The sequence below is a fragment of the Lissotriton vulgaris genome, chromosome 3_1 (assembly GCF_964263255.1).
Source record: "Lissotriton vulgaris chromosome 3_1, aLisVul1.2, whole genome shotgun sequence".
NCBI classification, from domain to species: Eukaryota; Metazoa; Chordata; class Amphibia; order Caudata; family Salamandridae; genus Lissotriton; species Lissotriton vulgaris.
The window spans coordinates 152,348,457-152,363,514 of NC_141689.1; the positions used below are offsets into that span (position 1 = coordinate 152,348,457).

The following is a 15,058-nucleotide window of genomic DNA, read 5'->3' on the forward strand; positions in this document are numbered from 1 at the left end:
GCTGCTGAGGAAAGTGCTCTCCATGCCACTGGATTCAAGCTATCCTGGCTGATGAGGGCTGAAAGCCCGAAACCGTTCCTAGGATGCTTGTTTGCAGTCCAGAGAGTACCTGGCCTGGCAGTTCGGGCGGGATCGTTCCCATTGGGCACGGGTCAAGACTGATTTGCATATGGCTGGGTCCAAACTGGAATGGCATGGTGAGCAAGAAAACAATGGATTTAGGCCCAGATCTCGTTACTGGGGTGGAATGTATGACATTGTTTTGCGTTCTGTCTATCAATTGTTCTTTTTGCTGAAGAAAGTGAAGACAGTAGAGGCAGTAGAGTCTTGAAACAACATCCAGAAGGGAGAGACTGCATATATCTTGGACTGCCCAGAAGAAGAAAAAAATTCTGTAGAGGAGGGTAGATGGCGAAGATGCAGACACACGTAGAAATGGGTTCTCAGGGTGCTGGCTTCATCCCAGTCATTGCCAATTCATGTTATGTCTTAAAGGAGGTAGTCCACGCAGGAGGAAAGGTTGAAGTGTCTATTGATTCTTATAGGCATGAAGACAACACCAAAGGACCCTTACAAAGCAGCTCCCATCATAAGCCCGCAGCAGCAACTGACTCCACTGCAGCTTCCAAGAAGCTAGCATTCTAATAACCTAGGTAACCAGTGATGGCTATGAGACAACATGCACCAAGACCATAACAACAGAGAGAAAACAGAATAAAAGGAACATAAGGATATAACAGACATACATGTCATTCCACTCAACAATGTTGCAGTGGCCTAACACTAAATGAAGGCTGTCCTCCACCCCTCACAAAATGTCAAGAGGGGCCCCTAAGCCTCTCATATCGCACAAATATTCATTAACCTTTAGCTAAATGGCACCCCTGACAGGTTAGGGTCGTCTGAAGGGCTAGAGGGTCCCATCCGCCACAGTGGCTTCGTTACACCACTGGGAGGTTGTAAAATGCTGCAGCTTCCCCCCTGTCCGCATGATTCAAGGCACAAGCACAGAACATGTGACGCTGTGCGCCATTACTTCTGGATCCCCTCCCCCAACTCAACGTATTGACAGGAGAGCTTAGGAGGTAGACAAAGGCAGAGCCAGCATCATTCTGACCCACTGCCACCCACCACACCTTCCTGATCTGAGCTTTCTCATGCTTGTCTATTATGATCAACTAATTTCATGAGGACCCCTCATTTTCAGTATCAGCAACAAACATGACATTATGATGGAGTTGTTTGGGACACAAGCTGGTTTATCAAGTGACTTGTGCACAATGTTGAGTCTGATGGGCAAGAGGATTTTTTAAAACAGATTTTATTGACTGATGGGCAAGAGATACAGTTGGCTTCTGGCTTTTCTGCAAGCTCTTTCTTCCAACGTGTGGATCCCTGACCCGAGGCATGTGTCAGGCTCTACGACTAAGGAGCGACATTCTAATGTTTCCATGACTCGTATTAGTTGCAGTGAGGAAGATTGAAAATGGCTGCAATGAGAATATTAGGTGGCCTGAGTGGGGATGCCCAATGTTACTCACAAGTGCTGAATCCTTGCCTAATTTATATAACACCTTCATATCATACAATGACGTACAATGGGCCCGATTGACTAAGCCATTTACACATAAAACTTTAACGTGCACAGGCAAATGTCCTTTTTTATGAATGTAAAGCCATGTTTTACGTCATAGAAATGAATGTACACTGTAAAGAGATCACTCACATTTACTTGAAAGTTTCAGAGTATCTGGAAACAAAGACGTGAATTTACAAAGGTATCCAGTAGTACTGCTGAGCAGCTTTGATTATCTCAGGTACCCAGCTGTACTCCTGGAAACCTCCACCCACGTCACAAAGTCCAAAATAGGCTCCAGTAGGTTTCTCCCTATGATTGAGGTACATTTCTTGCTTTCTGGGAATTTTCAGTGGTTTATGCCAACCATAGTCCTCAGGCTTCCTCGATTTGCTTGTGAAGGGATAGGAGAACAGAAGATTTAAAAACCACATCAAAATTAACATGGCTCTTAGAACCCCTGCTACTTTCTCCTTCTGCTGCTACCTTCATGACCCCTGACACTGGACAAGCAAGAGCAGTGCCAGGTGGACCACAGCAAGCTAAGGATAGCCCTCACTGACTTGCTTTAGAGGGAACCATCAGTGGAGGTTTGATCTTGGGGCTCATCAGTGAGAAATCATTGTGTGTGATGTAAACAAAAGAATCAGGTAGTTCAAAATGACCAGGACTAAAACAGAACAACTAGTGATGTTGTTGTGCAGAGCAGAACATAAATAGAATGGAGGACAGCAGAGTAGGAAAGAGAAGATAGTATCCCAGGGTTTAGTGGCACAAAGAGTACAAGGCTTGAAGAGGAAGGGAGCACATGTGGAGGAGGTTGGACCACAAAGATTTGTGCGACACAACCAGGTACGTGGGTGGGGCGGTGGACCTGTGTGTTGTAAGGAGAAGATGGACTTGGAAGACACCTTTAATGAAATGACAGAGACAACAGAACAAAGAAAGAGGAAAAAGGGAAGCCTACAGGTAGGGGTGGTTTTTTGTTTAGGGTGCTCGGGCTGAGCCTCTCTGAAATTCCTGCTTCTTTTCGGCAAAGATATTAAATACATTGATTTATTTAGCGATACAATTGCTGATCGTAAATGTATTTAAGTCTGGGCTGCCTGTCCAAGTCTACCAGCCCCACCTCACTCTGACCAAGGAGGTAGAATCCAGGTAGTAAATACATTTTCTGCAACGTAATGCATGACGCAGGGCTTACCTTTATAAAGCCCTTCAGTACCATGTGAGTCTGTGATGGTACTCACTGTAGGCCAGTGATGCTGCTGACGTCATGGTTTCAGGCATTGAAGGATGCAACCCTAAATGAGACCAGACGTCAATCATTCACAGGCATAGATTCCACCCTTTCCCATCTGTCACAGGTTAGAACTGGATGCAAGCACAGTGAGACTTTGTGCCTTGACCACACTAATGGTGTTAATGGCTGCTGAAGTTGTATTGTGCTGAGACGCCTGGTCACTCTCACCTCACCCACTGAGACACCCCAGGTGTTGCCGCACATCGCAGGACCCTTTGGAAGTGAAGCTGCTAACTGCCCATTTAGGATGGTTTGTGGGGAATGCCCCAGGTGTGAACAGCGAAGGGACAAGGTATATGTTTTTTGGTCAGGTGTGGTTATATAACATTCCGGGGCACATATTTTTGCTCAGATTTCAGTTAGAGTAGACCAAGAGGCTGAACCATCACCACTTTCGGCACTCTGTGACATTGCTGCAAATTCCCGGTATGGGAAAAAAGGTGCACAATTTATTTTTATCTTAGTGACGCCATTGGATTCGAACAGTGCGAGTGGCACCATTGGAGTCGAACGGTGCGAGAGGCACCATTGGAGTGAACGGTGCGTGTGACGCCATTGGAGTGGAACGGTGCGAGTGGTGCCAATGGAGTGGAACAATGCAAGTGATGCCTTGGAGTGGAATGGTGCGAGTGATGCCATTGGAGTGGAATGGTGCGAGTGACGCCATTGGAGTGGAACGGCGCGAGTGACGCCATTGGAGTGCAACGGTGCTAGTGAGTGGAACTGTGCGAGTGACGCCATTGGCATTTTTTGATTGGCTAACCAGAAGCAGCACTTCTGGTTAGATGCCATGCATCTAAACCCCTTGTTTATAAATTTGAAGAAGATAGGGCCAGGAGTTCCATATTCGATCTCCCTGTTGGTTGATATCTAGAACTCAATGGGTTGGAGTCTTGAGTCGTGTTATGCTTCTGGTTGGTCTGGCCATCTGACTTTAACTGAATTTTTTCGAAGTTGGGTGGGAAGCCGAATAATATGGTGGTTGCCCGCTCGAATATTATTTAATACTGGAAGTCTCCTATTGATTTTGCGTTCTATGAATGGACCAACAGGTTAAAGATAGTCAGTGAAAGGGAGCTTTGGTGGCATATTTGGATCAATAAAAGTGCATGCTACAAGAAAATATGGGGTGTTTTTGCTTCAGAGTATGAAACTAGGTGTGCTCTCACACATGACTACCTGGGAGTCTATGGCTTGGATGCCCACGTGGCACAGGTGTATGCCAACATTTCGGTTAGCTAAGCTTGGACAAGCAATATTGGCACTTTATTATACCAGGCTGTATGGTACTTAATCACACTGCTTCAGTTACTGAGGTGCATAAATCAAGCACTTTAGGTGATATCTGCACTTTAGTGGGGCACCCTCGGAAGACTGGCCACATGGCACAGGAGCATGGCAGCATTCCAATGTTTTTCGTACTGACAAGCACTATTAACACTTTCCCATACTAGGCCGCAGATATGTCAACTAGGTTGCGGTGGCTATTGGGTTGTTCAATTGTGCACATTAGGTGATATTTGCACTTTATTGGAACTTTTTTTAATATAGTATTGGAAAATGAATTGGTTGAAGTGCTGCTTATATTGATTCACATGAAAAAGTGATAATTATATGAATTACATTGTTATGTAAAAAACGTTATCACTTGCTTAAAAAATTAAAAAAAGAAGTGGAACTGCTATATTTGTTCTCCAGTGAAGTTGATCCAAATGAACGCCTGATAAATGGTAACAGAGCAAACAATAGCACCTAGCCTGTTCAATAGTAAACACAGAACAAACCATTGTTACCTGATGTAATTTCATTGGTGCGAGTTGCATAGCGCCAAGCATGCCAGTAAATATACATCTTGGCACTAAGGGGAGAAATTGAAACGGGGCAAATACCCGTCATGCAGGACTTTTGCTCCCTGGCTAAGTTAGTCCAAATATCTTCAGCTTTTGTCAAGTCCAAAGGGAGGAATGTATGCATATGTAGTCCTGATTTGTAGAATACTAGAAGCATATCAAAAACCAATAAATGCTAGGAGTATGCATGCCGAGAAAACGGCTTGCATAGTTAGGGGTTTATTAAGGTCCTGAATTATCTAGCTCGATTGGCGCAATGGTTCTAGAACATTTCATGGCCACTCTGGACATGTTTGGGTTTCAAAGACAGACAGATGCAATTGCTTACTTGATATGTGTTGCATGAGTCTCAGGATCTGGCTCTGTTATATGGCGTTGAAACAAACATTGAAACAGGTTCATTTCAGGTCCTATATTCAAGCCCTTAACATTAATGCCAAAAGAACTGATAGATTTCAAAACAATGAATGTTAAAAACATCAAGGTAATGCATGTCAGAGATTTAGTTCCTGTATATATTGCATGTTATTCTTTATCTTGCATTCCCTTAGAATGTTAGCTATTTCCATTGTATTGTGTTTCTGTGTTTTTTTCATGCATCGTATTACTCTTGCATAGCGCATACTTTGATTCGTGCTAGGTGTTTATGATGGATCGCAAATGGGGGCTTTGTGCAGAGGTAGAAGGCACTTCAAATTTATCACGGTGCCTGCCAGTGGGTTGGCCTCTCTCCAGAGCACACAGAGCAATGGTCACGTATTCCAGTTGCAACTGAAATTCTGTGTAAATGTGCAAAGTTGTCAAATCATTGACAAGGCAAAAGTATAAGAAAATAAAGGGCCCGATTCACATAACTAACTTAAGACAAAATCCTAAACTTACTACCATTTTGGTATTCACAGAAGGCACTTACTCATTTTGGTATTCACAGAAGACACTTACTCATTTCAGTATTCACAGAAGGCACTTACTCATTTCGGTATTCACAGAAGTTAGGAGTCCCAACTTTAGGACTCCTAACTGCCTTCTGTGAATACCGAAAGTCTTAAAGTTCGGAATTTTCTCAGTTTAGGAGTAGTAAAGTTAGGACTACTAACTGTAGGAGTCCTAAACTGAGAAAAATCATAACTTTAAGACTTTCGGTATTCACACAAGGCATTTAGGAGTCCTAAAGTTTGGAGTCCTAACTTTACTACTCCTAAACTGAGAAAAATCCTAACTTTTAGACTTTCGGTATTCACAGAAGGCATTTAAGAGTCCTAAAGTTAGGACTCCTAACTTCTGTGAATACTGAAATGAGTAAGTGCCTTCTGGGAATACCAAAATGGTAGTAAGTTTAAGTACTTACATATGAGTCAGTGCACTGTATGTTTTGGGAGTGATGAAGTGAAGGTGATGCGAGGTACATGGTGGTTTTCAAGATAAGAGGACATTTCTCAACAACAGCCCTGACTCTATTCAAGTCAGTGGATTTATTGGTCATTTTTATAAACTTGGATGAGCTCTGGTCACCACAGGGACCACCATCCTTCCTTGGTGTTTGCAAGAAGCTGAAGCACTAAGGAAGGTCAGGCCTGCTTTCTAGACCCACCGTAAGATTTGCCATTGATAGAGCACTTGTTGAAGGTCATGATGTTCTGTGTGAGAGTTCCAGTCTTGTCGGAGAAGATGTACTTGATTTGGCCAAGCTCCTCGTTGAGAGTAGTCGTTCGAGCTTCAGCCGGTGTGTCCTTCTTTGGGTAATACATCTTCCGGTCCCAGTTAATGTAGAAGCTGTTGCCCAACCGAATAATCTCTACACTGGTTTAAAAGCAAAAGAAAGTACAAGAATAATAATGAAGAGTTAATATGGAAGCACAATACGCCTTTCCGCTGAAAGATACCTTGAAATATACAAATATTTGCACAATGAAATAGCAATTATCCGTAGATATATCAAATCTCTAGCTGCAATCAGCGAATTAAATATTCTTTGCTAGTTTTCATGAAATCATCATGAATGCTGGCAAATAAATGAAAATTATGAAAATAGGTATTAGTTTGTTAGTTTCTCTGGATAATATCAAACCCGAACTAGAATAATTAAATGAAACGTTTTTAACCATCATTGAATTTTATATAAATTAAACCTCGAAGCATCACTGGCATTTCTCAGCCAGGGAGAAATGGACGAGGCTCCCTGGATGGAATGAGGAGGGCGGGACCGTCCATGGACGTGAGATGTAATTTGCTTATGTCTGGGCAGGAAGGGAGGGAGGCAGAGGTGACTAGTTCTTCAACTAGGACATGGGCACTGGATAAACCTAGGGGCCTATTTATGAGCCGGTTTCTGTCACTCTTGCATCACGCAACATGGTAAATGCACAGTGCAGACCTTAAGTAAGGTTTATGAAGCCACACATAGCCACTTTGCATTGGCCTGAGTGACTGCATACATTTGTAGTAACTCAATGCAGCGCAAATCACTGTGTTGGATTACTCTGCCCTGGGAAGGCCGTTCCGTGGGTGTTGCGTGAATGTTCCCATGCCACTCCTATGGTTCTTGACGCAATCCCAAATTTACCAGAACTGGTAGACCTGGGAACGCGCCAAAAACATACGCCTTCTCAGCAGAGGCACAACGAGGAGAAATATCTTTATTTCTCCTTGTTACTTCCTATTTTTATGTGTGCTGCACATGCATACAAAGAGGATAATCCCTCTCAGGATTGTTTTTGTGCAGGAAGGTGTCCCTTCCTGGACAAAAACAGCAGTGCTTGCAAAGCAGGCACCCGTGCACCAGGGTGCAAGGGTACTTCTATTTGCCCTAGGATGCCAAAAGGTCATCAGCACAGGGGAAAAAGCAGGAATGCGCTGTTTTGCCTTAAATATGGCCCTTTCCCTGCGATGCAAGGTGATTTACTGTGCTGCACTGCTTGACATTCTTGTAAATAGGCCCTAGGTCTGTTGGAGATGTGTTTTAAAGTAACTAAATTAATCATCTCTGCTGCAGAGATTATTAGGTCCACTTTAAGGGGGTTCTTAATTGGTTATTAAGTTGTAGGTTTTTCCACTCAGAAACCTTAATTCCCAATCTGAGTCTTCTTGGTGGCCCTTTCCTCACTAGCTTGGAACAGCCCTTGGGGTCTTAGCAGAACATGGCCTAGTTGTATCATGTCAGAGGGCTGAGGCTGCCAGGAGCATGCACTTCAGGAGAAGAGTTTCTCCTCGTGGGGGTAGCCCTACAGTCGCTTCCCAGCCGGAGCCATGTGCCTCAAGCTACTCTCTGAACAGACACTTGTGTTTGTATTTCTTTAGCTGCTCTGGCCTATGGGAGGACAGTGAGATCAACGATTAAGGAGACACCCTTCACCAGGATGTGAAGTCCAAGCCATGGCACCACTCTATACTACGGTGGCTTGACCTAGGCTTCCATATCACCATGGCTAGATGTTCTGGTCACAACCCTAGGTGCATGGCCCGATGAGGGTTTAGTGCAGTAACTCATTTCTTTGAGTAGGGGGCATACAGGGATTGGAGGCAAAGTAAGCCTGAGGTATGACATGGTTGCCTAAGGCCCTAGTTCAAACAAGGAAATAGGCCCTTTCGGCAATGTTTGGGGAGCAGAATCAGAGCCGGCTTTGTTAAGATAGCACCTTGGGCGAAAGAAATTTGGTGCCCTTGCTGATGCTAGCAAATTAAATGAGGCAGCTGGGGGCCTCTTAAGTTCATTGGTCAGTCCCTGAATGAGCAGAGAATGGCCTTTGAACACACACATCTCCGGACCTACCCCCAGCATACCTAAATCACTGATAGCTTAGCTGCCTTACACTAATGATGGTTTGTTGGTGTGTGGCAGCAGGGCGGAGACTGTGAACGGAGGGCAAAGAAGGGGGCAACTGGGTGTTAAAAACATAGCACACAGTATGATAATGAAGGATTAACACCACTTACTGGCAAATCAGACAGAAACAAGCACTCAAGGACACAGCAAGGCTGGAGCAAGATGACATGGGTGCTGCTGTTGGCACTACCTGGTCTTCCACTGGCCGACCACAAACCCCCACACCGCACACCTCACCCTCGCTCAGACACCATGTATCCACCGCAGCCGTGCCGGATGACACTCCTTCTCCCACCTCACTGCCAAAGCCTAGAACACCCTCACCCTCCACCTATGACCTTCACCCTCGCTGACCTACTTCTGGAAGGGACTCAAAACCTGACTCTTCAACTGATACCTCCAGCAAAGGCCGGACTGGCCATAACAGTTATCAGGCATGTTCCCACAAAACTGGAAGGGCTGATTCTGTTACGGGACGGTTTTTATAGCAGTGCTGCACTTCCTTGTATGTTCATCAGTCTTCAGGCAACAATGAAAGTGTCAAGCTAACGCTGGTGATTAATGTACCTGCTGAAGAGAGATGGAGTTTTATCTAGTGGACGTTGTCACACTTCTAAGGTAGCGCAGAGGGTAAATGTGCCTGATGCAGAGAACGTGTACAGTGTAAATCACAGAACAGTATTTTCTGTGCAGAGCTCAGCTAGTTACTGCTTTTGCCGCAGAGTTCATTTTGTTACTGTGTAGTTTATAAGTTAAAAACGTAACCTAGCACAGTGAGCTATCAACTGCAATCACAGAGCTGCATGCAAACTGCATGGTACAGGTGCAGGTTACAGGTTCGAAAGTTATGTTTTTTTTACAGTCTCTCATTACCCGAATGTTGCGTAAAGGGGTTAGCTTGGATACAAATAAATTCTAGTTTGTAAAGCCAGCCCTAACCACATTCTGAATACTGAGTTAGTGCTTCTCCAGACCAAGCACTCCTAAAACATGCCTACCAGTATCGATGACATGTGAATCCTACACCTTGTAGTTCCCTTTGTCTTTGGAACATTTTCTCTACACTGTCTCTGTATGTGGGTGATGCAAAGTGCTCGGACCACCAACACTGGATTGAAAGGTGCTAAAAACAAATAAAATACATGTGAAAGAGGGGCTTTGGAGAGATGAGAGGCGCTGTTGGAGGGTGATAGTGAGGGAATCATTGCAGAGCTCCAACAAAGATTGATGTATCCTGGTTTACTGTAAGGTCATCATTTTTTACTATGCTTTTAAAGCTTATAGTATTGAAAATATAATTAAAAATCTGTTATAGAAAGCACCATTTTTGGTATTTTTCCCCACAAGTTTTCTTGGGTGGAGAACCTGCCCAGGCTCCTCTTGTAGTAGTCAAGCTCACTCGTGGCTCGTTCACTATACACCGTACAGAGGCTGGTCTAACAAAATCTGCTAGGGCGGCTTTAGGTTCCCAGTCCTGCCCTGCCTGCAGCACAGCGCCTGGAAACCCCTGAGATGATTAGCCACGCTATACAAATACTACTTGATCTGAATAACCTTAATGCACACAGCTCCATGGGCCCCTCAGTATATTGGCCCCCTGGGCCTGGGCCCAGCTCGCCCATGCTAAAGGCCGGCCCGGAGTACAATACATCTATAGTGGGGGTTCCATGAGCCCTTTCACAGCACTGGCCCTGGTGTCGCCACTCCTGCCGCACTTATATATAATACGACCCTCGCGAAAAAACAGAAGAAAAGCGGTTTTCATGGGAAAGGTGGTTACAGCAGGGAGGAACCCTCTAGCAAACTGAATGATGACGTCAAGGTGCAAATGTGGTGAAAACAACATTCATTATATACATGCAGGAGGAAGAACACTAGAGCATTAATATAGTTTAATGAAGGCCACAGCACCAGGCCATGCTGTGTTTGTGTGGCTACCAACGGGGGGTCCGCTTCTACCTACTGTTGGGAGACCAGTATCAGCCCTCCTTCTCCCCATGCATATAACTTTGCCTTCTTCCGCCATCCGAGTCAAATACCGGATCACTGATTGCAGCCAGGGCTTCCATGTGGCGGGGTATGGCTCCAAACTTTCTGGTTAGCACTGCAACCGGTAAAATTACATTTTGCATGGAGAAGTGAATATCCTTGCAGCGTTCCTGCTTACTTATTTTGCCGTTTTATATTTCTAGTTTATTCTTAGGGCTTAATATTTTCCACCCACTCAACAGCTGTATATGTGTCTGTAATAAAGCCCTGTTTCTCTTTTAGGCAGAGGTTGGCAATTTTGTTAGTGGAGTCCATTTCCGTACTGTGGGTGGCGTTGAGTTTACTTGCACTAGGGGGCAGCAGCGCACCACACATTGCCATGCTCTGCATTTCTGATAGACCTGTTCAATGCCCTTAATCGGCCAGTCACCAGGAGCAGAAAGCCACCTACCTGACGTAGAGAGAGATGGGGACGACGGTGTTGAGAATGATGACGTAGGACCAGAACATGAGGAAGCCAGACATGGCGGGGTTGGTGACATCCGACAGCCAGGGCAGGTACACCTGGAAGTCGCGCCCAGTGTAGGCCTCCCAGATACCGTTGCCGATGGCGAGGATAATGCACATCCCGGCCAAGAACACGAAAATCTGCAAGAGTTTAACAAGCAAGTGGTAATTACAAAACAGAATGTTAAATCAATTTCCAGGAATGCAGATATAGTAAAAAGTAAGTTTATTCCAAGTTAAGAGGCAATCCCCGGCATACATCCGATGGCTCCATGCAACAGCAATAACTGAATGACAATAACCGTATAACACAGTACATACCTAGTAAGCATACATTTGAAAGGATACATGTCACGAGGAATACACAGTAGGAGGGATACATACCACGGGAAGCATTTGAAGGTAAATACACTCACGAGCTGAGTGCGAGTCCGTGCACGTGAATGCCAAGCATTTGAAGGTAAATACACTCACGAGCAGAGCGCGAGTCTGTGCACGTGAATGCCATAGCGAAACGGCAAGCACGAGATGACATAAGAACACAACACACCTTCCTCCCTTATAAAATGAAAGAGAAAAAAAAACACACAAAAACAAAAAAAAAATGTGATGTTCAAAATTTTCCCACCATATAGGCAACAAAATCTGACAGCCACCTTGGTTTTTTTGTGACCCTTTTATGTAAAGAGACATTATCACCATGAGATTGAGGAGTACTCAGATTGAGATTGTTGGTGTTGGGACAACAAGATGTCACATCTCCACTATAATTGGTATTGCTAGAGGTGGAGCAACAAGGTTCATCAAATACAGCATCTCTACATAGATCTTCATCTAAATATGAAGGGTCAGAATTTGCCAATGTGGATTCTTTACAATAAACATCTTTGTCAGCCTTAAGAATAGCAATTCTACTAAGATTCCAAACTCTGTTGTCTGATAATCTTACAGAGTTCTTTAAGATCTCAATGACTTCAAAGGGACCCATAAATGCACTTTCCCCTTTCTTGACCTTCCATGGTTTTTTTACCTTCACCATCATCCCAATTTCTACTTTAGGATCCGTTTTAGAACCACACTTCTCATCAAAATACTTTTTACTAGAACAGTGAGTACGAATAAGGTTCTCTTTGACTTTCTTCAGGTCCACACTAGAGGGAGATGATTGCACTAACCATGATGGATTCACCTTGGTCCTAGCAGTTCTCCCCCTCATGATTTCAAATGGAGAATAACCTGTCATTGAGTTCATGGTTGTTCTATACATCCAAATTTTCTTGAAGATTTCAATCTCCCATTTCTCATCATCTTTACCAACAGACTGTATGGCACTCTTAAGAACTCTATTGAACCTCTCTATAACTCCGTTCCCACTGGGATTATATAAGGAAGTAGTAGAGTGTACTATGCCAAGCCTTGTAAAATAATCATTGGCTTTTTTGGAATTGAATTGGACACCATTGTCAGATATAATCCTTAGTGGCAGTCCTTCTTCAATAAAAACTCTATCTAAAAAGCAAAGAACAGAGTCAGTATCTATTCCTTGAACAATTTTGATCACAGGCCATTTAGAGAAAACGTCAATCGCTGCAATAACATACTTAGAACCATGACCAACGGGACCCATAATGTCAATAGCAATGGTCTCCCATGGATTGTCAGGAATAGTGTGTACACCCATATTAGGTTTCAGTGTGATCAAAGACTTGTCAGAGTTCGCACAAACCACGCAATTCCTAACTATTCGTTCAATAAACATGTCCATCCCAGGCCACCAAAATAAACGCTTAACCTGCTGTTTAGTTCTGACCATACCACTATGCCCTTCATGGCTTTGCAAAACAATAACCTTCCTCACACCAATAGGTGGAACAATACGTTCACCTCTCTTAACAATATCTCCACAAAATGAAAGTTCTGATCTTACTTCCCAGAAGCTCTTCAAACTAGAATCCAGATGCTTTTTATCAGGCCAACCACTTGTAACATATTTTGTCACACTTTTTAAAGTTTCATCAACATCAGATTTCTCTTTCCACATTGTTCGATCAATGGGAATGGGCCCTTCGTCATGAATCAAAGCAATTTGAAAATCATCCCACTCATTGTACAAATCCTCTTGAATAGGTAAAGGCATCCTTGACAAGAAATCAGCAGACACATTTTCTTTCCCGGGTACATATTGTATGTCATAGATGAAATCCTGTAAGCGCATGGACATACGTGCAATACGAGCAGAGGCTCTTAACATTTCCTTCAGTGGTAAGAAGACGTACAAGAGGTTTATGATCACTCCTCAGTACACATTCTTTACCCCAAATGAATACCCTAAAATGTTCCAAAGCCCATATGCACGCTAAAGTCTCCCTTTCTATTGTGGAGTATTTTTCTTCAGCAGGAGTAAGAGCCCTAGAAGCATGTGCAATAATGACCTCTTTTCCTTCCTTAGTCTTTTGAGTGAAAACGGCCCCTAGCCCCTTCGAACCAGCATCAGTAGTGATGATGTTTTGTAAAGATGGATCAAAACAGGACAGAGCACTGGCAGAACAAATGGCACCTTTCACATCACAAAACTCCTTCTCACATTCACTGGTCCATTCAAAAGCAACTTTATTCTTGATTAACTGCCTAATGCTGTATGTCCTGCACGAAAAGTCAGGTACATACCTTGCGTAAAATTCCACTAGCCCTAAAAATGATCTAACGTCATCTTTAGACTGAGGATGAGGTGCAGACTTAATGGCCTCTAAGAGAGAAGGTTTAGGTTTGATACCTTCCTCACATAGTTCATGTCCTAAATAATTCACAGATTTAACACCAAATTTACACTTTTCATGCTTGATAGTGAGGCCATGTGCATTAAGTGCACCTAAAACTTCTTCTAAAGCAGAAATATGTTTATCTTTGTCATCATTAAATACCAAAATATCATCCTGAAAACAAATAGCATGTTTACAGTCCTTTAGAATATCTTGCATCACTCTTTGAAAAATGGCCGCCGCAGATGCCAAACCGAAAGGCATCCTATTGAATCTGAAACACCCAAAAGGTGTAATGAATGCAGTTAGATCTTTGCTCTTATCACTAAGTTCTATCTGGTGGTAAGCCGCAGATAAGTCTATGGTTGAGAAAAACTTAGAGCCACCAATCACAGATAGCATCTCTGAAATGCGGGGAAGGGGAAACTGATCTACAATGATGTTGTTGTTGAGGTGGCGCAGGTCAATGCAGAGTCTCACTTTACCATTGGCCCGTCTGGCAACAACTATGGGCGAAACCCATTCAGATGATTCGATTCTTTCTATTATCCCCCCTTCCACTAAACCATCTAACTCATTTTTTACTTCTTCTCTGACAGCAAAAGGTATATTTCTTGCCTTGTGCACCTTTGGGCAAGAATTCTCTTTTAATCGAATCTCATGTTTAAAGTTGGTTAATCTCCCAATGCCTTTCGAGAAGACATTAGGAAATTTGCTTAACATTAGTGAAGCAATTCCATTCTGTTCATCAACCAACATCACAGGGTTAGGACTATTGGGATCAAGTATGATGTCAAGTTTACCAAAATCAAACCAACTAAGCACTGAAGGTCCTTTCTTTGAAACATACAATTTTGCAATACATTTCCTATTTTTAAATCTAAAGACTAGAGTCCTGAACCCTAGGATATCTATTGTACCGCCAGAATATCCTTCTGGACTGATGTCACTTTCTTCTAGATGACTGCCTAATCTAGGCACAAACATCTTATTCCAAACAGATTCGCACACAATGGAATAAGGAGATCCGGAATCTGCATACATGTTGATCTTTACACCACCAATAGTCATATCACATAGAGGTTTTTTCTTAATGGTGGTGTCATTTACATTCAGGACAACAGAATCTTTTATATTAAGAACAAAAGAACAGTTGTTAGAATAATTATTAGAGTCTTCATCATCACTGTAGTCGCTTAATTCAATGCATTTCACCTTCTGATTAGTTTTACTCCTTCTACATGCAGAAGT

At 43.3% G+C, this 15,058-nt stretch overlaps 1 protein-coding gene across 3 annotated transcripts in view; it reads right to left on the bottom strand.

Moving 5' to 3' along the window:
• The window catches only part of LOC147726133 (phospholipid-transporting ATPase ID-like), a 795,656-nt gene that overhangs the window by 148,279 nt on the left and 632,319 nt on the right, over positions 1-15,058 (bottom strand). For all 3 annotated transcript variants that reach the window (XM_086960237.1, XM_086960240.1, XM_086960239.1), the window contains exons 12-13: positions 10,993-11,189; positions 6,321-6,529 (exon numbers count right to left, since the gene is read on the bottom strand). In XM_086960237.1, coding sequence (XP_086816363.1) covers positions 6,321-6,529; positions 10,993-11,189 — 406 coding nt within the window. The remainder of the gene's footprint in view (positions 1-6,320; positions 6,530-10,992; positions 11,190-15,058) is intronic.